This window comes from Callithrix jacchus, chromosome 3 (assembly GCF_049354715.1).
Source record: "Callithrix jacchus isolate 240 chromosome 3, calJac240_pri, whole genome shotgun sequence".
Classification (NCBI taxonomy): domain Eukaryota; kingdom Metazoa; phylum Chordata; class Mammalia; order Primates; family Cebidae; genus Callithrix; species Callithrix jacchus.
Window position 1 is genome coordinate 155,805,085 of NC_133504.1, and position 26,438 is coordinate 155,831,522.

The window sequence follows — 26,438 nt, forward strand, 5'->3', positions numbered from 1 at the left end:
TTTCAAACTTCAGGAAGTATGATTTAGAAAAGCTTTTTCTTTGTAAATTGGTTCCCTATTCAATCTATAAAGAATATTCTTTATTTCCACATTTTGCAGAAAAGGAAAGTCCCTTTTGAATATTTACAGACCACATTATAAATCAACACTGACGTTTTCACATTTTATCCATTATGAAAATGAAAAATCAGTTTAAAAAAATAAGCAAACATAACTTTAAGTGATCTCGTATTTCTTAGGAAGATCCTGAGTAAAACTGGCACAGCTGATCTTAATTGACAGATTCTTCCAATATCTCTCTAGGAAACACCTGGAAGACTGTCGAGAAAAAAGCCTTCAAGTAGACACTGTACTCTGAGCAAGACATATAAGCACTACCTATATTTGAAAGGAGAACTACTAATTCGTACCCAAAAAAGGTATAAATTTTTGTAAAGTAGAAATATGTATCTAATAAAAAGATACATTTGTGTGAGATGTGTAAATATATATGTGTAATGCACAAAGACACACAGGTGCATCTGGAAGTCATGACTATGTAATATTACTACCAATAACTGAGAAAATTAAAAGTAGATACATTTTGTCCCTTATTTTGCTAAGAGAAAATTTCTTAATTTCAAAATTACATTCATCATTGACCTTAATATATCAAAGGAGAAAGAAAAGCAAAACACATATCAAGTACACTACTTAGAAAACATACACCTTTGTAACCTTTAGCACTTCTGTTGTATGACGGACATTAAAGAAATTCATTTAAAAATTCCATTGCAATCGAGTAAAAAAAAAAAAAAAAAAAAAACCATCTCCATTTACCTGAGAGCAAAAGGATATCTCCTTAAAATTTTTCTCCAATGCGATTTTTTTGGTGTCAGGACTGATGAGGTAAACTTCAGACTGGCCAATCTTAAAAGACAAAGAAACAAAAAATCTAGCTTTTCAAACTTTCTCATTTCATGACCTATGAAAATAAAGAATAAAAGGGGCAAGCTCCTATAAAATTCTGACTATATCATCATAGAAATCATATTTCAAAGGTTCCCACCTACTCTCTGGATTTCAGGTCGTACCAAACACCTTTTAGTGCCTTCACTTACTTACACAGGACAGCAGTCTTCCTTGAGATGAAAGAACCAGATATCCAAAAGTTAGCAATAGGCCTCAAGATCCACACATCCCTAAAAACTGAGGTCTCTGCATAAGTGAATCCTCCAGAAAACAGAATCTACTCTTTCAAAGCTTCCAAGATACTTTTGTATGAGTTTTACTGACAAGTCTTTCTAAGGTACTGTTAAAATAATCTACCATTTGTTTAGTACATATTATCAGACCTTTTCAAGTTAGAGTACGAGCATCAATTACCATCCTCTTCCTGACTTGGGACATGCTAACAGACATGCATTATAAGAGACTGCTGTGTTGCAATACCCATCCTATTCTGCGTGAACGTGCCCCTGCAGGCTGTGAAAGACTGCCTTTTAGACTCCACGCCTCTGGAGCGCTAAGCCCTTTGGGTTTCAGTGTGTGTTGGTTTCTATACTTTTACTTTCTCCTCAGGACCAAGAAGCCAGTGGTCACATCCTAACGTTGCCACTCTAACTCCCAGTCCCATCTTTTCCTCTAAACTCTTTACGCTTTGATAAAAAATACAAATCAGATACACAAGCTTCTTGGAGACTGAGGTCGAGGGGAATTATATTCTCAAAGAGGGGGCCCAAGAAAGCTGCATTCTGTTTGGGGCATGGACTTTGCACCCTGAATCATTTTTTCACACTTACTGTTTCTGAACTGTAGTTCAGCAGTAGAGAGCAGCAGGTAGCCTTTTATTCTCATCTTTCCATGGAGACCAGGGATGATGAAAAACTAATTCATTTTTAACATGCGACATCTTTCTAAGTTAGACTGTGTCTCTCTCTAGAGTAGGAGCCATCACAATAGCCTCCTTATTTGTAAAAAACAAATATCTATTTGGAGTATGTTTAGTCTCTTTAGGGGTCACTGTCTTTACCTACATAATGAAGATAGTCCTTATGTTTATTTTTTAAAATAACCTTTGAAAATCTTATAGTTGAGAGGCTCTCCAAGGCATTCTTATTTGGCTGTGGCTGGGTTGTAAAGAGTAAATCAGAATCTAAGATTGGGTGGGGCTCCTGAGATCCCTCTTCTTCCCCATGACATCCAATGGATTATGTATCCCTTTAATTTGACTTCCTGCACATCTGTCCCTTCCACCCCCACTGCACTTCAGCACAAACTCCACTGTCTCTCACCTGGACTACTGCAACAGCTTCACTCTCCTCCTCATCCTACTCTTACCCTCCCCTAAGCATATCCTGGCTCTGTAGCCAAAGATATTTCACACTATGTTTCAAACCATGCAGTGCCTGCCCACTGTTTCTGGATAAAAAACAAAATCCTGACCAAGACCCATAAAGTTGTGCCTAATGAACACAGCTCTCATGGGGCTGCCTCCAGCCCCAGCCCCAGCCCCAGCCCCAGCCCCAGCCCCAGCCCCAGCCCCATCTCTATGCGCTATCCTTCCTTGTTTTCAGAGCAGCCACCTGGACTTATTTCTCACACAACAGGTGTCCACAGAGCACAGCTGTGCTCTAGACACTAGCGATGACAGCTGTGAACAGAGATATGAAAATTATGCCCTCTTGCAGCCTATCTTCTTGGGTGCATGTGGGACAGAAGATCTTCTACTTGTTTATTTGTAATTATATTGGATGGATGTTTATTTGTAATTGTATGGAGAAAAATAAAGCAAAAAAGCAGGAAGTAAGGTTGCTATTGGCCTTACTGATATGATTATTCCTCCATGTCAACATTTCAGCAGAGACCTAAGGGAAGAGGAGGTTAAGACCGTGACAACCGTGGGAAGAATGTTGCGCAAAGGAGGCACACAGGCCTCCAGGACTCTCCAGGCACCAGGCACCATCCCTCCCTTAGGACTTTCTCATCTGTTGCTCTGTGAGCCCAGATGACCTTCCCAGGTGGCCACAATGAAACCTGTGTTAGGTGACAATCACTTTCTCAAAGAAGCCTTTCCTGGTTACCCTAGAAAATGCTCTCACGGCATCCAGTGCTTCTCCTCCACAGCCTTTGCCACAACTGTAATTACAGAATTATGTGTGCACTCAGTTGCCTGTCTCCCTTACTGGAATCTAAATTCCATGTGGGCAGAGACCATGCCTGTCTTGCTCATGGCTGCATTTCCAGCATGTGGCGAGGGACGTTGGCACAGTAGTCCAAGAGTCAGTACTCATAAATAAATGCGTGCAGCAGTTTTCCCAATGTCACCAAGAGAGTTTTTAAAAGATACAGATCACAAATTAAAGCGCAAATCTGACTACTCTTTCGGTACACTAAATCAATGGTCAAAAGATGAAAACATCAGCCCTATTTATCCTCTGGTGCACCACCTTGGATTTAAACCTGCACACACCCACAATGCACTAACCTAGGTAGCTGGTTCCTTACCCCCTTGGCCATCTCACTTGTGCCCTGAATTAGACACAAAAAGGGGGCTTTACATTTAAGGTAATTTTGTTCTCTATAGAATGTCAGTCAGCATTAAGCCAAAAAGGAGGCCAAGGAAAAAAATGGCTCCCTCCATCATTAGAGACCGGCTCGCTGCTGGGACAGCTCTGCATCTCTTCCGTTCAGACCCAGGGGACTCCCAGGGAGGGCACACACATTCAGAAGATCCCAGATCAGCATGGAACCAGGAACCCCACGCACCTGGGACAGCCCCCTGTCCCCGCCTTTTCTAGCATTTGGCTCACTGTCAATTTAACATATTTTTTTCTTTAAAGAAAAAAAGAGCAATTAGCCAAATTGACATTTCAGTTTGGGTCTAAATTTCAAATATAATGTTGCTCACAAAGCCACTTATCCTGACTAGCAAAGGATAAATAAATGTTTCATAATTTAAAAAATTAATAGTAGAGAGAGTGTTTTCCAACTAAAAGATTCTGTTGAAATATATCACCTGAAATTTATATATATACACATATATACATATATGTGTGTATATACATACATATATGTGTGTATATATATACACACGTGTGTGTGTGTGTGTGTGTGTGTGTGTGTGTATTTTGAGATGGAGTCTTGCTCTGTCACCTGGGCTGGAATGCAGTGGTGGGATCTTGGGTCACTGAGAACTCCACCTCCCGGGTTCAAGCAATTCTCCTGCCTCAGCCTCTGAGCAGCTGGGACTACAGGCATGTGCCACCATGCCCAGCTAACTTTTTGTATTTTTAGTAGTGACAGGGTTTCACCATGTTGGCCGGGATGGTCTCAATCTCCTGACCTCATGATCCGCCGGCCTCAGCCTCCCAAAGTGCTGGGATTATAGGTGTGAGCCACCGTGCCCAGCCAAATCATAAATATTCTTAAACATCTCTCTGTTGGCCTCACATGTTTTCACTGTTCTTCCCACACTGAAAAGGTGTCTTTACAATTATAGGGTGAGATAAAATTACACATGAGTATGAGATGGATCTCTTTCCCCCTGATGACTGTAAAGGCTTATGGCTAACGGAGGGATCTTAAGAATAGAATTGTTCAGCATGAATATATATGGATTCACACATAGACCAAAAGCAACTAAGAATCTTCGCTCCATAAAGCAGATTTTCTTTTGAGTGCATATGGCGGGCTGGGGCTGCACACGAGCTGGGTGATATTTTACCGTGAAGAGCATAGTTCGATTTTCCTCAATATCTGTGGGCTGCACAATATTGTGTCCGCTAATAAGGTGGTTCTCAATGTCGCTCTCCTCGAAGGAGCTGAAGAAGCCGCTAGCCCGGAGGCCCGCATCCTGCAGCTCCTTCCTGAAGGCCAGCGAGCGCAGGCCGGGCTGGGAGAAGGACTTGCGCATGGGCCTGCACCCAGGCTCCTGGCACCCGCCGGTGGTCGCGGCGTGGGGCGGTCCGGGACGGGGGCTCTCGGACCCCCGGCTGCCGCTGACGTGATTGAACTTCTCGATGCACTCATCGATCAGGGCTGGCGGGGCCTTCTTGTGCGCCACCGTTACACGGCCGCAGAAGAGCACCTCGAACTTCTTGGAAAACGTGTCGTCGAACTCCGACGGGCAGTGCAGCTCCTCCTGCCGGGCGATCTTCCCCGCCTGCCGGATGGAGCTGATGATCTCAGGCACCTGCCGAGAGAGGGAGGAGTGTTATTTGGAACACACAGTGTGGCTGGCACTCACGGAATGAATGCACTATGTTGCATTCATTTCCACACTGAATTCCACACTGGACGCCCCGCTGGCAATTTTCACCGTGGAGCAGTGGAGGAGGAGCCCACGGGTGGGGAGGTGACCACATAGCTTCCACAGAGAAGAGAAGCGGGCGACACTTATGAAGCACCTCTTACATGCCAGGGGCCGCACTAGAGGATTCACATGCCCACAGCACCCTGCAAGCTTAAACCACCAGCCTCGGGACACGCATGGCCCAACCTAGCAGGCCTTGGATTCAAGCCCAGGCTGGTTCCACTCCAAAGCCAAAGGTCCTCTCTGGAGTAGCAGCTGCCTCCCACAGAAGTCTGTCTCCAACGTGGTTCACAAAACGGCTCAATTATTCTAGCTCTCAGGGCAGTATGCTTTGGAAAGTCTTCTTGAGTAAATAGTGGGATGAAGATCAAGGCTCTGAAATTATCTTATCAATTATTTATCCAAATCCCAGCATCATTATTTCCTTCAATGACAACTCAGTCCTGTACTTCCTAACAGTTGAATAGTGACTAGTATGTCAACAAAGCTAGGAGGTTTTAATCAAGGAGTAAGCAACCCACGGCTAGTATTTACCGCAGTACACTCACTGGGGCATCTTCACACAGAGACTATAAAGCTTTTGGTTCCCAGTGTTAAAAATCATGATGAAAAGGATGTACTGAAGTTCTCATCTGCCACAGTGTTGTCCCTACTGCTACATCCTCTCATCATTAACCTCTGAGAAGATTCTTCAAAACAGCATTAGACATAAAGATGAATCCACATGGCAGTGAATGAACAGCTGGGCAATTGCTCAGATGACAGACAGCCTCAGCACTAATATCTGTGGCCAGGCATGAATTTAAACAAGTCTAAGGGAGGCATAAATTTAAGCTTCAAAAGGGCCTACTTTTTGTTATGATCTAACACACCTAAACCAATGTTTTCCATTTTTCTATGTAAGGAAAATTCAATTTAAGGCCAATACCCACAGGCCCAATGTCTTTTTAACAACATTATAGAGAAATTTAAAAATCACCTTTCCAATTCAGGTTCAAGATCAATGCATACAGTAAAGGAGGTAGTTTTAAATTGTAAAGGTATCCTTGTATTCAGTGTTCATGACATAATTCCCAAACCCAATGACTCAAAAGATTTTTCTCCTTGTGATTTCATATCAAGTACACTTTAAAGATCTCTCTGCCATAAAGATTACGATATATCCTTTCAAAATATTTTATCATACAAAGAGTCAAAAGATTTTTAGGAAAATTTTATATTTTAAAGAATTGATTCCTGAAGCATGAGACCTAAATGATAGTTTAAGAGCCAAAATTTCAGTCAAGCATGGTGGCTCACGCCTGTAATCCCAGCACTTTGGGAGGCCGAGGCGGGTGGATCACGAGGTTGGAAGTTCAAGACCAGCCTGGCCAACCAACATAGTGAAACCCCATCTCTACTAAAAATACAAAAAAATTATCTGGGCGTGGTGGCGGGCACCTGTAATCCCAGCTACTCAGGAGGCTGAAGCAGGAGAATTGCTTGAACCCAGGAGGCAGAGGTTACAATGAGTCAAGACTGCACTACTGCACTCCAGCCAGGGCAACAGTGCGCAACTCAGCCTCCAGAAAAAAAAAAAAGCCAAAACTTCAACAGGTCAAGCATCTGTCTGCACTGAATATTTGCTGGTGTTATAGCCCACTTTGATACTGCCAAATAATCATACATCATGCAGAGGCCTAAAAACTGTTGGTCAGGCCGGGCGCGGTGGCTCAAGCCTGTAATCCCAGCACTTTGGGAGGCCGAGGCGGGTGGATCACGAGGTCAACAGATCGAGACCATCCTGGTCAACATGGTGAAACCCCGTCTCTACTAAAAATTACAAAAAATTAGCTGGGCACGGTGGCGCGTGCCTGTAATCCCAGCTACTCAGGAGGCTGAGGCAGGAGAATTGCCTGAACCCAGGGGGCGGAGGTTGCGGTGAGCCGAGATTGCGCCATTGCACTCCAGCCTGGGTAACAAGAGTGAAACTCCGTCTCAAAAAAAAAAAAAAAAAAACTGTTGGTCAATTATAAAAAGAAGGACAGAGAGAAGAGAGTACGAAGTCTAGGTTTCATTCACATCTTTGCCAATGGTTCACAACAGAATCCTGGTAAAAACTTAGCCCTAGTTAGACTGGTCATGGTAGCACATGCCTGTAATCCCAGCACTTTGGGAGGTTGGGGGAGGCAGACTGCTTGAGCTCAGGGTTCGAGACCAGCCCGGGAAAATTGGGGAGAACTTATCTCTACAAAAAAAACACAAATATTAGCCAGGCAAGGTGGTGTGTGCTGCAGTCTCTGCTACTCAGGAGGCTGAGGCAGGAGGACCACTGGAGCCTGGGAGCTGGAGGCTGCAGTAAGCCAAGACTTTGCCACTGCACTCTAGCCTGGGTGACTAAGACCCTGTCTCAAAACAAACAAAACAAAACAACAACAACAAAAAAGCCATTGTTAATCTCCAAAAAAGAGGACTTTCCTGGTAAAAGTTATTTCTGTAAAGAATGATATTTGTCAAACAAAAATAATCAATTTATACAGGAACCTTGCCACTCTTCTAAGCAAGTGTCTAAGATTATTTTATCAAGTCACATGACTCTTCCCAATTACTAACCCACTCTAAACAGAAAACTCAAAGCTTATTCAGTCCTTTGGGGCTTGTTAAAATACCTCACGTTTCTACATGCTGTGTCTACTGCTATACCTGAAGTGAGCAGTGATGTCTTTCATTATATAACAAAGGGTAGACAAAATATGTGAAGTCACATGAATTTATTGGTGACTCAGTAGTAAATGGCACAAACAAAAAGAGGAAACAAAATAGATCACTTGACTGTTTCCTCGATTCCCAGGGTCAGAAGAAACCGAAAAATATATCATAACTTGGTCACGATCGAGGCTGTGGTAGTTTTTCCAAGGACCAATCTCTCATCTCCTTTACTCAAAATCTTAAAAAGACACACGTCAGTCAAAGACCAAAGTCTCTCTCTCCTTGCTCTGGTAAGTCCTATTATTCAGGCATAATTTAGCTAAGGGTTCTCATACTCAGGATAAGGTATGCCCTGCCTTCAGAAGCCCCAAGAAGCTGTAGTGTAATACAGATATAAAGGAGATAACTGAGGTCTAAAAACAGAAATCACTGGAATCCTGGTCAGAATACTAACAATTTCAGGACATCTGAAGGCAAAGAGCACATTACCAAATACAGTTTCAACAACAAATTGCAAATAATTTAAAAAAACGTAAAATGCCATTTAAACATTACTTTTAGTCAAGAATACTAAGACTAAACAAAAAATGGTTATTTTTTTGAATGGTTATTTTAAAACCCTTTACCAGAATAGACCTCAGGCATTGTTTTCTGAAAAATGAAGGCAGAATGTCATTCGTGATAAAATCCTGAATTCTCCATCTTTATAACTCTGTCCTGGACTCACCTATTTGCATGGAGGACTTGAGTCATTTACTTCATTTTATTCTATACATTTTTCTAGGCATCTGTAGATGCCAGAGCCAGGGATTCAGAAGTGTGAGAGGAATGTATGTGAGTCCCTGCCAGATGCCAGGTGGAAGGGGTTTAGTTGGAATCCTTTAGGGTAACTGAGGTGGGGCATGTTGAGAGCCTGCTGAGAACTAAGCACTGAAGGCTGAGAGAAAGGCTGAATGAAAGATTCTGGAAGACAGAACCAACAGGATTTGGTGGTGACCTGGATGTGGGGCTGGGGATACTGAATATGGGGCGTGGCACCCAGGGCTCTGGCTTAGGCTTCTGTGTGGATGACTGTGCCGTCAGCTAACCGAGGGAGTGCAGAGAGGGAAGGTTTGGGGAGACAGCGCAATGAGTTCTGCTTTTGTCTGTGTTGAGTAAGACCAGGACTTGAAAGTAAAGGCATCTAGCTGGTGAGTGGGCCTAGGTTCCAATACAGAAGCTCTAGACTGGACATGAGCAGCTCCTATCTGGGAGGAAAAGTAAAGGAAGGAGCCAAGACAGGCCCCTGGGATACCCCAACATTTCAGGTATAGAGAAACTGAGGAATCACAGGCAGAGAAGACGGGGGCCCCAAGGGAGGCAAGGATGAGGAGAAAGACACCCAGGGAAGGGGACACTCCATCTTCAAGAAAAGGAGTCAGCAACTGAGAATAGGCTAAGGGCTGAGATAGCTGGCTGGGGCTTAAGCTCATACAGACAAGTAAAAATAAGCAAGGGGAAAACAAAACTAAACCCCTAAAATAAACATGCCTCACTGAAAAATGTCCTCAAGTCAAACTTTATTTAGTCTAAAAGAACATATACTTCCAACGACAATATTTACTGTAAAAACACAGATCGTTTTAGGGCAAATCACTGACACCAGTGGATTTATTTCCACTGATATAATCTGGGTACTTTTAGTGAAAAGTTTTCCTTAGTTTTGTTGGAGCAATAGCATTTACGTCATTTCTGTTTGCAGACAAAGTAAATCAACTGTAAGCAGAAATAAGAATCCAAAAAGCATCTTAATGGGACAGATTCAATAAGGGTATGGGGCTTGGTTTTAATTTCTCCTGCATGGAGAATCACAACAAAACTGTTCATTGAAATCAATCGCCAATGATTAATGAAGAAACAGACCTTATTTAGATACATAAAACTCTGTTAAACCCCTCCTCTGCCAACCTATTTGAGTTTGTACTAAAACTCAATTTTGAAAGTAAATCTGCATTTTGTGCACAACCAAAACAAGTTTCTTTGTTCACATGCTGACGAATGCACAGTAACGTGCGACGCTTCTGAAGCATGCGTAAGTGAATACTGTTTCATACGTAGGCAGATAACGACATCCCAAGAGAATCAGAAATATTCAGATCTGTAAAAAAAAAAAGACCTTATTTAAACATTTGGGTCAACTTGCTTTTTAAGGATTTAAGGATTATAAAGGATTATAAATACAATGCAAACGTAATTTTATTCACGAGGATTTAGGAAAGAGCTCCTGAAGCAATGTTTAGAATAAAAAGTCATTTTACTTGACATTTGCTGTTTTCTTTTTCTGTCAACTAGTAAGAATCAAATATTAAATAAATCTGAAGCACTGTGTATTTAAAATTCTAGGCTTTTTCCTGTTATGTGATAGAAATACATTCTAAACTTCAAAAATATGGCAGGACACGTGTTTTTTCCCCTTGGATGAAATGCTTTCTCGATGTAAGGAGTTCAAATGAGCACTTCAAACAGAAAATATGCCACATAATCATTTTCCAGAAGGAACAGATTTGTGGTTTTTATTGACAAGCAGTTATTTGTATTTGTTGGTCATAAGGCAAGGAAGGGTAGAAACTACATTAAACCAAGTATTTCCTCACTCTATCTTCCAAGTCTTAAATTTCATACAAAACACTTGAGAAAATCTCTTATGAGTGCCTATTATTTAAATCATTTTAAAGAGAAAATATCATCAGATGCTATTTTGATACGACACATGTAAACATTCATATTATGCAGTAGTTCAGCCTGATAGGACATGGTTCGATCATGAAGATTTGAATATGCCTCCTACAATAAGACATGATTCCCTCTGACTTTAGGAAGCTCACACATATGTGATTTCGAACACAAGGTGACAGGTGCCAGAACACAAACCTGGGAGAAGGCACAGGAGGCTGCTCCTGTGCAGAGGTCTGTCCTATTTTGGCTTCACACTGTGGTGAACTCATGCCTCAATGCCTGCTTCATGCTTACAATTAGACAACAGGTCAGATTAATGTGTTACAGCTTCCCAAGGAGAGATCAGGTGTCCCTGGTAGCTGGCATCTGGGCATAGGTGAAGTGCTAATTACTGGCAGCCCCTGACACAGGGGCCCCTCTTTCAACCCCTCTGCCTTATCTTTCTGTCCTTTGGGTCTTGATCTTTCATCCCATGTGACACAGTAGTAGTATTATTCAGCTTCCCTAGTTCTGAAATGGCAAACTGGATGAGCTGTTGGTAGCTTTTAAACCCCACAGAGATAGTCTACACAAACACAAAACCCAGTTTATACTCCAAAATAATTGTTTAAAAGGTTCAATGCAACCTTCTGACGGACCAATACCCTTCTACAAACATTTAAAACTATGACACCATAAAAGAAGCAATCCTATGGCTGTAGGAGCTAAAAGAGGGTGGGAGGAGGTGAGAAAGAAAAAGGAAGATAGCGCTCTAAGGATATGAAATTATTTTGTAGGTTTTCTAAAATAGTTTTTTGTTTGTTTGTTTGAGGCTGAGTTTTCCTCCTGTTATCCAGGCTGGAGTGTAATGGCACAATCTCGGCTCACCACAACCTCCACCTCCCGGGTTCAAGTGATTATCCTACCTCAGCCTCCCCAGTAGCTGGGACTGCAGGCACCTGCCACCATGCTGGCTAATTTTTGTATTTTTAGTAGAGACAGGGTTTCACTATGTTGCCCAGGCTGGTCTCAAACTCCTGACCACCCGCCTTGGCTTCCCGAAGTCTTGGGATTACTGGCGTGAGCCACTGCGCCCAACCTAAAATAGTTTTTAAAACTTAAAACGTTGGGTGGCCAGCATAAACATAGATAGAATTCATGGAATCACTGAATATTCGATCTGAATGAGAACGTGTAAATCCTCAAAGTCCAGTCTCCTTCACTGAATGTGTTGATTCTCAACCCAAATGTGGCTGCACATGAGAACGGCCAGTATTTTCAAACCCTCATGTCCAGGTCCACCCACCTAAATGAAGCAGCTTGTTTGGAGGTGGGGCCCTCACTTCCACAGTTTTCAGAGTGCCCCATCCTGGCTGTTCTAATGGGCAGCCAGAGTCCAGAAGCCAGGCTTCATCACCTGTCCTTTGTCACATCCCAGGGAAGGCAGTGCCTCATAGGAAGACCTCCTCTGCATGCCATCCACAGCACCATCCAACCCAAGTCCATTTCAGTATGGAGGCCCTTAGCAAGTTGTGAACAGCATGAAGGCAGCCAAACCAGACAGATCCCCACCATGCTTACAGCAGAGATGAACAAACTGGTGAGGACAAAAAAGACTGAATCTATCTAGACAGAGGGAATAAAGAGCACATAAATGACTAAACAGACAAGGTGGAAAGCCAAGTGCTACAGAAGCATTAAGGAGGTTAAGAGGATAGAGAAATGCAAAATCTCAGTACAGAGTGCATTTCAAATAAGTTACTAAAAGCAGACAGGGGCTGAGCGCAGTGGCTCACGCCTGTAATCCCAACACTTTGAGAGGCTAAGGTGGGTGGATCACCTGGTGTCAGCAGTTTGAGACCAGCCTGGCCTTAGTAGAGACATGGTGAAACCCTGTCTCTACTAAAAATACAAAAATTAGCCAGGCGTGGTGGCAGGCCCCCTGTAGTCCCAGCTACTTGGAAGGCTGAGACAGGAGAATTGCCTGAACCCGGGAGGCAGAGGTTACAGTGAGCCGATACTGAGCCACTGCATTCCAGCCTGGGCACAGAGCAAGACTCTGTCTCAAAAAATAATAATAATAAATAAATTAAAATAAAAGATAAAAGTAGATAGGATGACAAACATTTACCAAACCCTGCCCTTCTTAAAATAAAACCAGTCACCAGGCATGGGTGAGGAAAGTCAAGTCCAGGAACTGCAGCTCCTTGCCACTCAAGAAATGTCTTCTCTTTCAGAATATGCCTTGCGCATGTCTTGTCTCAGTGCTTGGCTATGTGGTGAAGTTGCCAGGCCTACTGATCCAAGTCTATGAAAGTGGTGACACTGTTTAGTGAACCACCCTTTGCCAAGAAGAAGGAGGCTTGTGACTGGGTATCCAGATGATAACACTTACTCTGCACTCACGAGGACACTCCAATTTCTTGGATTCTACAGAGATGAGCATCAGGATTTTAAGGATGAGCAAAGATGACTAAAGAAGATTCATGGAAAGGGGAAACCAAAGAAAGGAGAGGGGAAAAGAGCAGCAAAAAAGAGTGTGGGCTGGGGGCGGTGGCTCACACCTGTAATCCCAGCACTTTGGGAGTCCAAGGCAAGCAGATCACAAGGTCAGGAAATCGAGACCATCCTGGTTAACATGGTCAAATCCCATCTCTACTAAAAATACAAAAAATTAGCTGGGCATGGTGGTGGGTGCCTATAGTCCCAACTACTCAGGAGGCTGAGACAGGAGAATCACTTGAACCCGGGAGTGGAGGTTGCAGTGAGCCAAGACCGTACCACTGCACTCCAGTCTGGGCAACAGAACAAGACTCAGACTCAAAAAAAAAAAAAAAAAGAAAAAAAGTGTTGGTCCCTCAAGAGGGAAAATTTCTTCCTCTATGGGGCAGAGAGAAGAAAAGGTATCTACTGTCTTTCCACATATTGGAGGAATGTCATTTCCCAAATGAAGGTTATATTGGGAGGTATCATCTCCTTGGTGATGTCTAATCCAGTTAAATGATGACTGGTTTCTTGAACACACTCTAACTTTGCAAAATTATTTTGGCCTTGGCTGTATAATGTAAGGTTTACTTAATTCTCTAAAAAAATGAATACATTTAAAAAAACAGTCACCAAAGCCTCCTGGGATTCCAAATCGATTCTTTTTTTTCTCACAAAAAAAGAGATTTAATAAAATTTTAGCTCATATTAAAAATTTTTAACAAGCACAGCCAAGCTGGAATTCATGTTTGAATGTCCGCTTGTACCTTATTCCCATGCCCTTTCTGCTCCCTGCTATGTAAAATGAGAAAGGGCTGTCATCACATACAATACAAATGGACAAAGAAATGGGACCAAAAAACCCGGATAATATGCGAAGTATCTACACAGTGCCTCACAAACATGGGTCTCGTGTGTCACTCAGCGGTGATTTGGCGTCTCCCGAAACGTGGTTTTCTTCCCCGGCACCATGGCATCATGCCCTCTCCACGTCAGTCCCCTGCCATGTCTGCAGCAGGACTGGGGTCACTCCCCAGTGACTGGGGCCGCTGAGGCATCACACGACCTTGCCTGCTCTCTGGGGTTCACATTAGCTTTGCTTACTTATAAACAGAATCCGCCTCAATGAAAAACACAGCAAAGGAATTTTTGGGGCTTTAGCCAGACCTCCAAGGGCAGGACTTCATTTCTAAGGTAAAAGATAAGGCTTGCCTCCCTCAGAGGAACAAAGGAGAAAAGAAAAGCTCCCTGTCCCGGGCTCAGACCACAAGCAACATGAAACAGAGAGATCCCTGAGGAGGCTGCAGTGCTGTCTCAGAAACCAGGCTGGGGGATCGCATGTACACCCAGACATAAACACCAGGGAAGGAAAACATTGCTTAACACTCACTACTGAAGCCGCCAACAGTCTCGTCTTCCAGATCAAATCATAACCTTAATTCTCACATCACGTGCAATACCCAAAATTCGGGTATAACTAGCCCCAGCTAGCACCTTACAATCTCACTCTGAGTATTTAAACCACAATGAATGAGATCAGCTTATCAGAACTGCAGCAACTACTGAAAAATTCAAGCTTGACTCTTGCATTCTTCCTCTCCCTATCCTCTTGCTTTAAGAGGAAAATAAAGCATACATTTATCTCTGAAGCACCCTCCTCTTACGTACACCCTTGTCCACATCCTGGAGCCGAGCCTCCAATCCAAACCAGCACCAGCAGAGGCGTTGCTAGGTTCAACGGAAAGGTCAATCATTTCATAATCAAGAAGTGGCAAGACGGTTACTGCTGAACAGAAACGTGGGGGAGATGAGGGAGAACACCTTGCTCTCTCCCTCCCACTCCCTGCCAGGGAGCCAGGTCAGACCCTTCTCCTGGACTCCTTAAGATGCTGCTGAGGTGTCCTGCCTTGGCATAAAAGCGCCAATCTCAAAAACCAAGGAAAAAAAATATTTATGTTTTACCTCTTTTCAATAATCTACCCTTCTTTTTAAATACAGCAGCAGAATGTACTTTTTTTTTTTTGAGACAAAGTTTTGCTCTTGTTGCCCAGGCTGGAGTACAGTGGTGTGATCTCGGCTCACTGCAACCTCCACCTCCCAGGTTCAAGCAATTCTCCTGCCTCAGCCTCCCAAGTAGCTGGAATTACAGGCATGCACCACCATACCTGCCTGATTTTTGTATTTTTAGTAGAGATGGGGTCTCTCCATGTTAGTCAGGCTGGTGTCAAACTCCTGACCTCAGGTGATCCACCCGCCTCAGCCTCCCAAAGTGCTGGGATTACAGGCATGAGCCACCACACCCAGCTAGAATGCACTCTTTAATCACCTTCGGTTTCCAAAAATGAGTTCAATACACATCCACATAAAAGAAAAACAGGGAAACATAAAGTTGCCTATAATCTCTGGAAACATCTACAGTTAACAATCTGGTTTTTCTCTCGTGTAGTTTTTTGCGTATACTTAATGGTAATTTGTTTTACCATTTTTTTTAAATGGGATCATGGTATTCTGCAACTAACTTTTATCAAGGGCATATTTCATTAAAGCCATATTAGAAACATCTTATTCCTTTCTGATAGGCAATTAAGGCAGAGATTTCATTAACTGCAAACACTGTACAAAAAGAAAGTACAAGGTTTCTTTTTTTTTAAAAAAAAAAAGATTTTTTTAAAGAGCCTCTTTTAAAGACCATCTACCTCTCAGTACAGAACAAATAATAAGTGACAAAAATAATTTCTATAATGTCAGTTGGCAATAAATAATGACCAAAAAAAGAAATAATAAAGCATTTTGGCAAATGTGTGACGAGTATCCCAACCTTTGCATTAACTGCCAGGACTCCTAATTGCATTGTAGTGTAAGAAAACTGTTTAATGTGTGCAGGTTGAGGGAGGGAGGCAAGTACAAAAATGAGAGTAAGCCCAGGACTGCTTACTAGAACACAGACATTCCCTCTGGAGGGAGCCAGCAATCTGGAGCAGGAACCAAAACAGAATAACCTTTAAAAGGGTAGAGAGGAACTCTCACAGCTGGTCACAACTACCAAGGGCAAGTCAGCCCAAACTGCTAGACAGCTGAAGCCATGATCTGTGATGCTGACAGACCCCATGGGGAACGCTGTAGCTTGAAATGCTGAAATGAGCTGCAAGAACTGCTTTGGGCCTGCTACTGAGCTCTAAGAACTGGCTCCTCTTCTATTAAAATGAGACATTACCAGACACCTTGGAGGGTCATTTTGAGGACAAAATTAAATACTGAATGTGAAAGTTTAGCATAGAGTCTAGCCTATAACGGTGCCCAATAAATGCTAGCGGTTACCTTGATGTTTGTAAAGTAAGAAAAGACCTTTTTTTGAGACAGGGTCTTGCTCTGTTGCCCAGGCTGGAGTATAGTGGCATCATCACAGCTCAAAACAGCCTCAATCTCCCAGGCTTGAGCAATTATCCCATTTCAGCCTCCCAAGTCACTGGAACTGCAGGCACATGCCACCATTCCTGGCTAGCTTTTTTGTTTTTTGTAGAGATAGGTTTTCACCATATTGTCCAAGCTGGTCTTAAACACGTGGGCTCAAAGGATCCTCCCAACCTTAGCCTCCCAAAGTGCTGGGATTACAGGCATGAGCCACCACACCTGACTGCCAACTTTATTAAAACAGTACTGAGAGGCAGCAAGCTTGTTATTATCCCATCTACCTTTCAGTACAGAACGAATAAGAAAAGGCAAAAATAATTTCTATAATATCAGCCAGTGATAGATAATGCCAATCATGTTCAAACCTTTGACCAAATTTCCAAACACCCTGTAGGCAACAAAACTCTCCATCTCACCCCACCCTCAACTTTCCAGCAATCTCAAATATATGAGTATGAATGTTCTGATGAAAATGGGGCTGAGGAAGCAGAACATGCCCTCCTCCTTCCTTCTGTCAGCCCTAGACATCATAACCACCCACAGGAACAGAGTGTGAAAACCACTACCTTATAAAACACACAAGGTCTGTGAGTGCTATCGAAAGACACAATTACAACCAATTTAGTTATAGATCTAATTGTATTTTATTCACGATTCAACGCTCCCACCAGCAAGGGTAGAACAGCAGGTACTGTAAGATGAAAACAAAGAAACAGAATAGAAAAAGCTGACTGGTTAACATCGGGTTACTTCAGGTTACTTTTCTGTAAGGGCTAAATAAAACGGAAGGGACTTCCTTGCTACACTGACTCAGACTGGAATCTACTGTTTTCAGGAAAAACTGGTCTGTCTGGGATCCATCTGCTTTCTTACATCACCTTCAGCATGAGTGACTCCATTTTGGTTTGGTATGTTTGGAAGGGGCCCAGTACAGGAGTTCAGACTAAAACAATGGCCTCCCATAATTTATAACAGTGTCAAGCAGTTTTTACGGCACTTCAGGGCAGCCACCTAAGCCTCAGAGCACAAAACACCTAAATACTCCAAGGTCAGCTCCAAGAGAGTGGGATTACTGTCTATCTTGCCACTTACATAGGACAAAGTGCCTAGTACACTGTCTGACATACTGCAAGTATTCAATAAGTCTGCTCAATGTAAAAATGATTGCAATGCAAAATAATCTAATGACTTCAAAGTTTTTAAGTAATGAGAAAGACATTATTTCAAATAGGCCATAAATCTGTAAATCTCCAACACAATGCCTGAGCATAGTGGGCATGCAACAAATATTTGCAGAAGAAACAGATGCTATAACAATAGTAAACCAGAAACACAGGGAGTAAGTCCTTTTGTATTATAAGATTATTCGAGACAGCTGAAGACTTTGTATCTAGCTATTTTTATTTTAAATATTTTTGGATGGGAACTATTTAGTATATTTTTTCAAAGGCTGCAGAGAATCTAGTTTAACCCTTTCTTTTCTATGATAAGTATATATTACAATGCCTACAGGAGCGACTGAGGTTTTGTTAAATTGTGTGCTGCTGACTATATGGGATCAGTCTTCAGTGAGAAACAGCATCTCAATTCCATATCCCACAATCCTGAACGAATTCAGGCTTGCTTTCTCTCCAACACACGCCAGGGGCTGCAGCAGAGATTCTTCAACTTTTTGTGCCACAGACTCCTCTCACAGCCTGGTGAAGCCTATGGACCCTTCAGAATAAACTTCTCAAATGCACAAATTAGAACACAACGGATGGGCTGCACACAGTGGCTCACGTCTGTAATCCCAGTACTTTGGGAGACCGAGGTGGGCAGATCACAAGGTCAAGAGATTGAGACCATCCTGGCCAACATGTTGAAAGCCCGTCTCTGCTAAAAATACAAAAATTAGCTTGGTGTGGTGGTGCACGTCTGTAGTTCCAGCTACTTGGGAGGCTGAGGCAGGAGAATCGCTTGAACCCGGGAGGCAGAGGTTGCAGTGAGCCAAGATCGTACCACTGTACTCCAGCCTGGGCGACAGAGCAACTCCATCTCAAAAAAAAAACCCCACACAAGGGATGGTAAAAGGACTCAATTATGCTGAAAGGAAATTATCCAAATAATTATGATATAGTACTAAGTGCTTATTACCATATTTAACAAGATCAAGTGGCAAGTCAATAACATTGTAACTCAAAGTAATAATGAGCACATACAGTATTTGAGACATGTATAAAACTGTAATGCATATGGAAATAACTGATGTGATACAGTGATATAATAAATATTTGGTCTTGACACAAGAGCATCTAAAACCCTTGGAATTTCCTGAGAGAAAAATTAGAAACGCCTTTTGTTACTCATAATAAGCCCCTATCAACTGTCCCTGAGTTTATGCTAATGAGGTGACTCTGGTTGGGCCCTAGATAGCTCTAGGATTGGCACTGGTTGCCAGAGGAACCAACTTTGTGATTAGAGGGTTGGAATTTTCACCCTACTCCCAACCCCTATGTCCTGGGAGGGGAGAAAAGTGAATTAGTCACCAATGGCACATGATTTAATCCATTATGACCACATATTGGAACCTCCATAAAAACCCTTAAAAGGTAGGATTCAGAGAGCTCCTGAGTTGATGTACACATGGAGGTGTTGCGGCGTGGCAGCCCCAAAGAGGGCACGGAAGCTCTACACACCCCCAAGCCCTCTCCATTACCTTCTTTATAATAAACCAGTAAACATAAGTTAAGAGTGTTCTAAGTTCTGTGGGCCATTCTAGCAAATGATTGACCCTGAGGAGGTGGCCAGGAACCCGATTTATAGCAGGTCAGTAGGTGTCTTGGGCAGTCTTGTGAGGCTGAGCCCTCAACTTGTGGGGTCTGTGCTAACTCCAGATTGTCAGTGTAAGAATTTAACTTAATCACTCAGCTGGGTGACCAGAGAATGGGAGAACTGGTTGTTGGTGTGGGGAAAACTCTGACACATTGATGTCAGGAGTGTCTGGAGTAGAAACAGATCATAGTGCTTTGATTTTACTGATGTTATAGTCACAGGAACTGCTACAGGCTGAGTATTCCTAGTCCAAAAATAGAAATGCTCCAAAATTTGAAACATTTTCAGCACGGACATGACACTCAAAGGAAAGGCTCATTGGGGCATTTTGGATTTTTAGATTTGAGATGCTCAACTGGTAAGTACAATGCAAATATTCCAAAGTCCAAAATCTATAACACTAAGCATTTCAGATAAGGGATACTTCATCTGTAATGCTACTGGGTTTGCTGACTACATTCCTAATGGAAGGAAAATTTCAGTTACTGATATAAAGACGTCATTTTTTTCTCCATCCAAGTTCATGTACCCCCTGACTTCCATCCTGTGACCTCAGATTAAGGATCTTTGAACTAAAGGAAGTCCAGGGAAGGAGAAGCATCAGCTACATCTCAAAAATACAATCACCACCACCGTGAGTCATCTCTTGGGACCATGGTGCATATGTATTGCATGTATGAATAATGCAATAAAGCCAGCCCCATCGCTCCAGTGAAAAGAAATCCACCTGAAAACGAGAAAGCCTCGCCAGAAGCTATAGCCATCAAAGCCTAACAACAGAAATTAAAATCCATAGGGAGAGCAAGTTCCAATGGGGCAAAACTCAAGTGTTCACTAGTTAGAATAATGGAATTAATTTCTATACAATATAAATTCTTCATCAATACCAGCACATTACAACCTTTCAAAATGTTATAAGCACTCCGTTTTAATCTGATGTGATTTACTGCCTAGCTAGTCCTCGGAACATGACAACTCAGTCCAGTACAGAAAGAGATAGAAAAGCATCTGCAACCATCAACTTGATATTATCACTGCCAATGGGAAAACAAGATAAGCATACCCAACAAATACCTTTGATACCTCATTTCAAGAAACTGCAGCTCACATCCGACACCCACTGCAGGCAGGTGGGCAAGGCTTTCCTCTGGAATGTCTTCCACTGACTCTCCTCTAGTGTGTGAAGATTCTTCCAGATTCAGCCCAAATGTCTCCCCCTTTCCCTCCCCACACAGGCCTGCTCTCCCGATCCGGAGGGCCCCCGGTTTTCTGCTGTAATACCCACCACAGCCCTGATTCCCTCCCCTACACCAGATGCTGGGGGCAGGATACGGTTTGATTTGTTTCTGTGAACCCTGCAGGCCTACATCAGAGTATTTGCTTAACACACACATTTTAATATGTGAGGCAGCTTCTGTTTCTCTAAAAGTGTAAAACGCATAATGTAACACTAATTCACTTCAATTAAATATATTTACTTGAAAATACCCCAAAGTGCTGTAGGTAAACTGTATAGTTTAAAAATGAAAGAAACAAAACCTGTCACCTTTTTTTTTTTTTTTTTTGAGACAGAGCCTTGCTCGCCCAGTCTTGCTAGCCCAGGTTACATTTCTGACACCTTCACTTGAACCCAGTCATTTAAGTTAATATGGTATCTTAGGCATCAATACCACTTGTCAATGCCCACTGTGTGCCAGAGGCCGTGCTTTCCTTTATTATCTCAATTGATTCTCACACAGACACTCTGAGGAAGACACCCCATTCCCATTTAATAGAATACAGACTATCAGGACAGAAACTGTGCTGGGCACTGGGCTGAACAGTAGGGACAGACAAGTAACATATTTAGAAAGCAAGGCAACAGAGGCAAGGAAACTGACAAGGTGGACAGAGGGGAGGTCAGAAGGGGAGATGTGGAGGAAACTGCCTAAGGGCGAGGAGGCCTGGTTGGTCAGGGGAGGCAGGCAAGGAGGGAGGTGCGGAGGAGGCACTCCAGCCCAGGACAGCCCGACCCAGCTGCCAGCAAACAGCTGAGACTCAGACAGCTGAGGCCTGAGAGAAGAGGACTAGTCCAGGTTTGCATTTCCAACACATCGCCAGAGTTGCTGGGGAGAGAATGGGCTTGATGGACAAAACAGCAGAGGAAGGATGCCAGGCAAGAGGATGAAGTGGCAATGGCTCATTCACCTAGCTTAGTCCCCACGGAGACAGTGGCTGGAGGCAAGGGCCTTGCAACTCAGTGCCTGGCACTGCCCCTCACAGCCAGAGTGAATATATCGCTGATGAAGGAACAGACAAGTAACTGAGGAGAGAGAGGGGACAATCGCACCTAGGTCAGTGGCAAAACAAACGGGGGGGGGGGGGAATGAAGTCAAGAACTATCTAGAAGGTAAAGCTGGCAAGAAGTGGTAACTGACTGAATGTGAGAGGTGAGGGCTGAGGGCGGGGAAAGGTGGGAGGGCTCAGTGGTTAGAGAGCAGAACCACTGTGACCAAAAAAAAAAAAAAATCCAGGAATCTGAATACAAATTACAACTCAGTATTTCTTCACATGGGTTTTCTCTTCTCAAGGACATCTTACTCCTGAACAAAAAGTGCAAACTGTGCAGACAGTGAAACCAGGGTGTGCTGAAGCCCACAGAATAATCCCTTCACCCATCCACCCCGAGTCTACTCTGGCATTCTGGCAAAAAAATTCTCATTTAAAAAAACAAAGTTTTTACAGGCGCAGTGGCTCATGCCTGCAATCCCAGCACTTTGGGAGGCCGAGGTGGGTGGATCACCTGAGGTCAGGAGTTCAAGATTGGCCTGGCTAACCCTGTCTCTACTAAAAATACAAAATTAGCCAGGTGTGGTGGTGCACGCCTGTAATTCCAGCTACTTGGGAGGCTGAGACAGGAGAATCGCTTGAACCCAGGAAGCAGACGTTGTGCTGAGCTGAGATCGTGCCATTGCACTCCAGACTGAGCAACAAGAGGGAAACGCCATCTCAAAAAGCAAACACACATCCAAAGTAAATGTATGTGAACAATTGTTATTTCTTCTACTTATTTACAGCAAAAGTGATAGAATTTTAAATAGTTCTTATTAATAAAACAGATCTGGAAGGGGGCACTTGTGGTGATCTCTGGGTAGGAATATGTATTTTGGCTTAACAGTATGTTATTTTTCATATATATGCATTTTTATAATCATAAAAAAGTTATTCAAATTTTTTTAAAGTACATTTTTCTTAAACTTTAGTCTTTTCAAAGTTGCCATCTACTGCTACTAGGTAAAAACTTCTAGGGGCAAAATCATTTGGAAAGAAGAAAAAGATCTTCATCTTAGGATAAATTCTTTTTTTTTTTTTCTGGGAGACAGTTTCGCTCTTGTTACCCAGGCTGGAGTGCAATGGCGAGATCTCGGCTCACTGCAACCTCCGCCTCTTGGGTTCAGGCAATTCTCCTGCCTCAGCCTCCTGAGTAGCTGGGATTACAGGCAGGTGCCACCATGCCCAGCTAATTTTTGTATTTTTATTAGAGACGGCGTTTCACCATGTTGACCAGGATGGTCTCAATCTTTTGACCTTGTGATCCACCCGCCTTGGCCTCCCAAAGTGCTGGGATTACAGGCTTGAGCCACCGCGCCCGGATGGATAAACTCTTTTATGTACAAGTGAAATGGCATACAGTTCTAAGAGCCCCCAGAAGCTTCACTACCTAACACACAGAAGCCTTTAAGTCAGGAAGCACAATACGGTATAAAAACAAGCTTCAGAATAAACCCCGGAAACCAAAAACTTTAGATGGCAGTCTGAAAGCAGTATTCAAAAGTCTGCCCCTGCCTCTGCATAGATAATTACCTAAGAAGAAAACGTGTAGCTTAGATTAAAATTGTGATAATATTAAGGACTGGTCTGTTTTTTTTGAAGCTAACAGTTCAGGCTTGAGTTCAGATAAAACCATTAGCCTGCTAACCAGATAAATACCCTTGTTCCTTCTGAGAAATTGCAGTAAAATGAATGTGATTTAGATTATTACATATGTGGACATAGTATGGAATCACCTCGACAGCACCAAATTTAATTTTTTAAAAAACAAAGTAATTTATACATAGGCTATGCCTCTACAGTGCCTTTCTTCAAATCATTAAAAGCCAAACTCCTGTTCTCCCCCTCACAGACAAAAACCTATGGGTGGCAGATTTCGCAAGACAAGTGTGGGCTGGATCTCAGTCCTTGCTTGTGCCACCAGCTGAGTGCCTTTGTGCAGCACGGAACTTGCACAAACAAACGGTGCAGCCCCGCCACACCCCTGTCTTCATCTCTGAGGTCCATGATCATTTCAAATGAACAGAAATTTACACATTTCCAAATGAATAGAAAATTACACTGATACGTGAGGGCCAGGCTCAATTACAGGAAAGGGCTCTGAGCATGTATTCTATCAATTATTCACAACTTTAAAATATGCCAGACTAACTTTACAGCACTAACTGCATTCTTGAGTAAAACTTATCAAATGTGCTCAACAACCAAGAACTTCATCCAGATCAGTGGTAGAAGAAACAGGTTTCCCTCTCGCACCTCTTCAGTTCTTGAAATACACTAGACTCACCAAGTAACCATTCCTTTTCTTCAACTTTGATCAACAGGCAAATCAGAACTTCTGCAAGTAATGGATGTTAGTTAAAAGCTGTCTATTTTACACTTTATATATTTTAGACTGCACACAACACCAAATGTAACAATAACAACACTATTCATTGCTCCTTGGCATTCTTGGAGTTATATGTTAGATAACATCAATACATGTTTATAAAACTCAGGCTGTTAATTTTAAAACCCTAGGCAGCTGGCCAGAAGACCAGAAATCCAGCAACTGAAGCCGCACGGTCAAGCCTTGTGGCGGGTGTCTGAGCAGGGAGGCCCGCACCCAGCTACATGTCTTCAGGCAAGGTCTTTCCCAAGAAGCTGAGGAATTCCTCTACAGGTTCTTGCCACATAAAATCATATACCTGCATCAGCCCTTGCAAAAGGATTCCCTTATTGTAGCTACCTGACCGCCCTCCGGGCCCCACTGGACATCCCCATCCCCTAACCCCCACCCATGGATGATAAGGTGGAAACAGAGAAGCAGGAGAAGTCGTCCCGGATTGTGGATTTCTCCCTGGGCATGAGAATGCCCTGTCACTGCCTGCCCTGGTTAAGCCGGAAGTCTGGATTCCCCAAGAGAAATGCATTCTGTTGATCACATGGATCCAGCATCTGATCCCCAAGACTGAAGGTGGAAACGATTTGGGGTTGCAACCCAGGAGAAGGTGCTGAACAGAGTGAATCCAGTTAAGACTAAACTGGAAGCCTTCCAGACACCATTTCCAAATGCTTCTCAGAACATGGGGATGCAGTGGCCAAGGCCCCCAAGGGGACCAACTTAATGGATTACCCAGCCTTAGTGCAAAAGTGAGATAAGATCACCTTTTGGGAGGTCAAGGCTGTGCTAGACCTGAAGGCCTTCTATGCTGAGCTTTATCATCTCATCAGCACCAACCTGGAGAAAACCGCAACCCAACCATCTGTGTACTGAGCCAGGGCTAGAAGGAAAATAAATGAACTATACTTTATGGGGGAGGAAAAAAAAAAACCTTCAGGTTGTATACTAGCATTTGATACCTAAAAAGCAAAACTGAGTGGCAAATATTTTCTTCCTGCTTTTACAGATGAACGAAATCCAGGAAATACTACACAGGACAAGAATGAAACAGTACAAAGTTGCACAGATGACAAAGTTTCCAAATCTTAATTGGTAGCCAGTGCCTAGCCCTCTGCAATATTTCTCTTTACACCTTTATCTGTCCAGGCTCCTTGAATATGAGGAAGAAAATCTCAGCTCCTCTCAGCACCCATCGCTCCAGGTCAGTTTCCCCAGGGCTTCTGTATCAGTACTGAAGGGAGTGAACCGCAGTACTCTTAAAATCACTTCTAGTTCCAAATTCTACTGTTCTAAATAAATTGGCTAATAGGATGAAAACCCAAAAAATAAACAAGACCCACAAAGCAAAAAAAAAAAAAGTCAACATCAAGAACATAGTGATACAGGTTAAGTATTATACATAAGTTGCAACACACACACACACACACACACACACACACACAGAAGCCCTCAGCTGGTAAGCACCCATGGGGTAGACCTAGCTTGCCAAAAGTTCATGTGAAAAAGATTTAAGGATTGTAATTGACTGTAAGCCCAGGATAAGCCAGCAGAATGACCTGGAGAACAAATCAATGAAAAGGAACAAAAAGCCTAAAGCATTAGGAGAAATGTTATCCTCACATTAAGAGAGGGGTCACAGCCTCACCCTCCTTTTTGCTGATCAGGTCACACAGAAAGTTTCATTTTTGGTTTTAGGACACCTTAAAAGCAGCAGCAACAAGGGAGATAAAATGCATGAAGAGAGGCTGGGGGAAGGAACTAAAAAAGGGGACAGAGGGCAGCTGCCTTTACAAATCTGTCGTTGGCAAGAGGTGTTACTCTTTTCATAAGAGTAACATTCACAGAATGCATGGTGTCCACTCTTTTCATAAATGGGAAAGAAAGCAGCCAGGTGTGGTGGTTCACACCTGTAGTCTCAGCACTTTGGGAGGCTGAGGCGGGTGGATGCTTGAACCCAGGAGTTCAAGACCAGCCTGGGCAACACAGTGGTGCACACCTGTAGTCTCAGCTACTTAGGAGGCTAAGGGAGGAGAATCACTTGAGCCCACGAGTTTAAGGCTGCAGTGAGACTGGGCCACTGCACTTCATCCGGGTGACAGAGCAAGACCTCATCTCAAAAAAAAAAAAAGATTTCTACTTCGATTATAAAAACGTTTCTTTCCACTAGAGCTCATTCAAATAGTAGAGACTTCTTGAGGAGTCAGGCAACCCTTACAAAGGTTCGAGCACCACGGTTGAGGGCTTTCGGGCTTTATTTAATAAAGACAGGCACTGAGAACCTGCCTCCACCTTCCAGGGCCTCCAGAGCAGGTTCCCTCCAGGCAGGATTTGAAAGCGGTTTTTTCTCCCCCTTCAGGCCTC

The 26,438-nt window shown here is 43.1% G+C and overlaps 1 protein-coding gene and 2 pseudogenes across 9 annotated transcripts in view; 2 read left to right on the top strand and 1 right to left on the bottom strand.

Annotated features, from left to right (window-relative positions):
* The window catches only part of TBC1D1 (TBC1 domain family member 1), a 234,596-nt gene that overhangs the window by 119,911 nt on the left and 88,247 nt on the right, over positions 1–26,438 (bottom strand). For all 9 annotated transcript variants that reach the window (XM_035293897.3, XM_035293899.3, XM_035293898.3 and 6 more), the window contains exons 2-3: positions 4,706–5,173; positions 820–909 (exon numbers count right to left, since the gene is read on the bottom strand). In XM_035293897.3, coding sequence (XP_035149788.1) covers positions 820–909; positions 4,706–5,173 — 558 coding nt within the window. The remainder of the gene's footprint in view (positions 1–819; positions 910–4,705; positions 5,174–26,438) is intronic.
* LOC108590732 (small ribosomal subunit protein mS33 pseudogene) lies at positions 12,897–20,736 on the top strand (annotated as a pseudogene).
* On the top strand, positions 21,559–24,987 carry LOC103792085 (proteasome activator complex subunit 2 pseudogene; annotated as a pseudogene).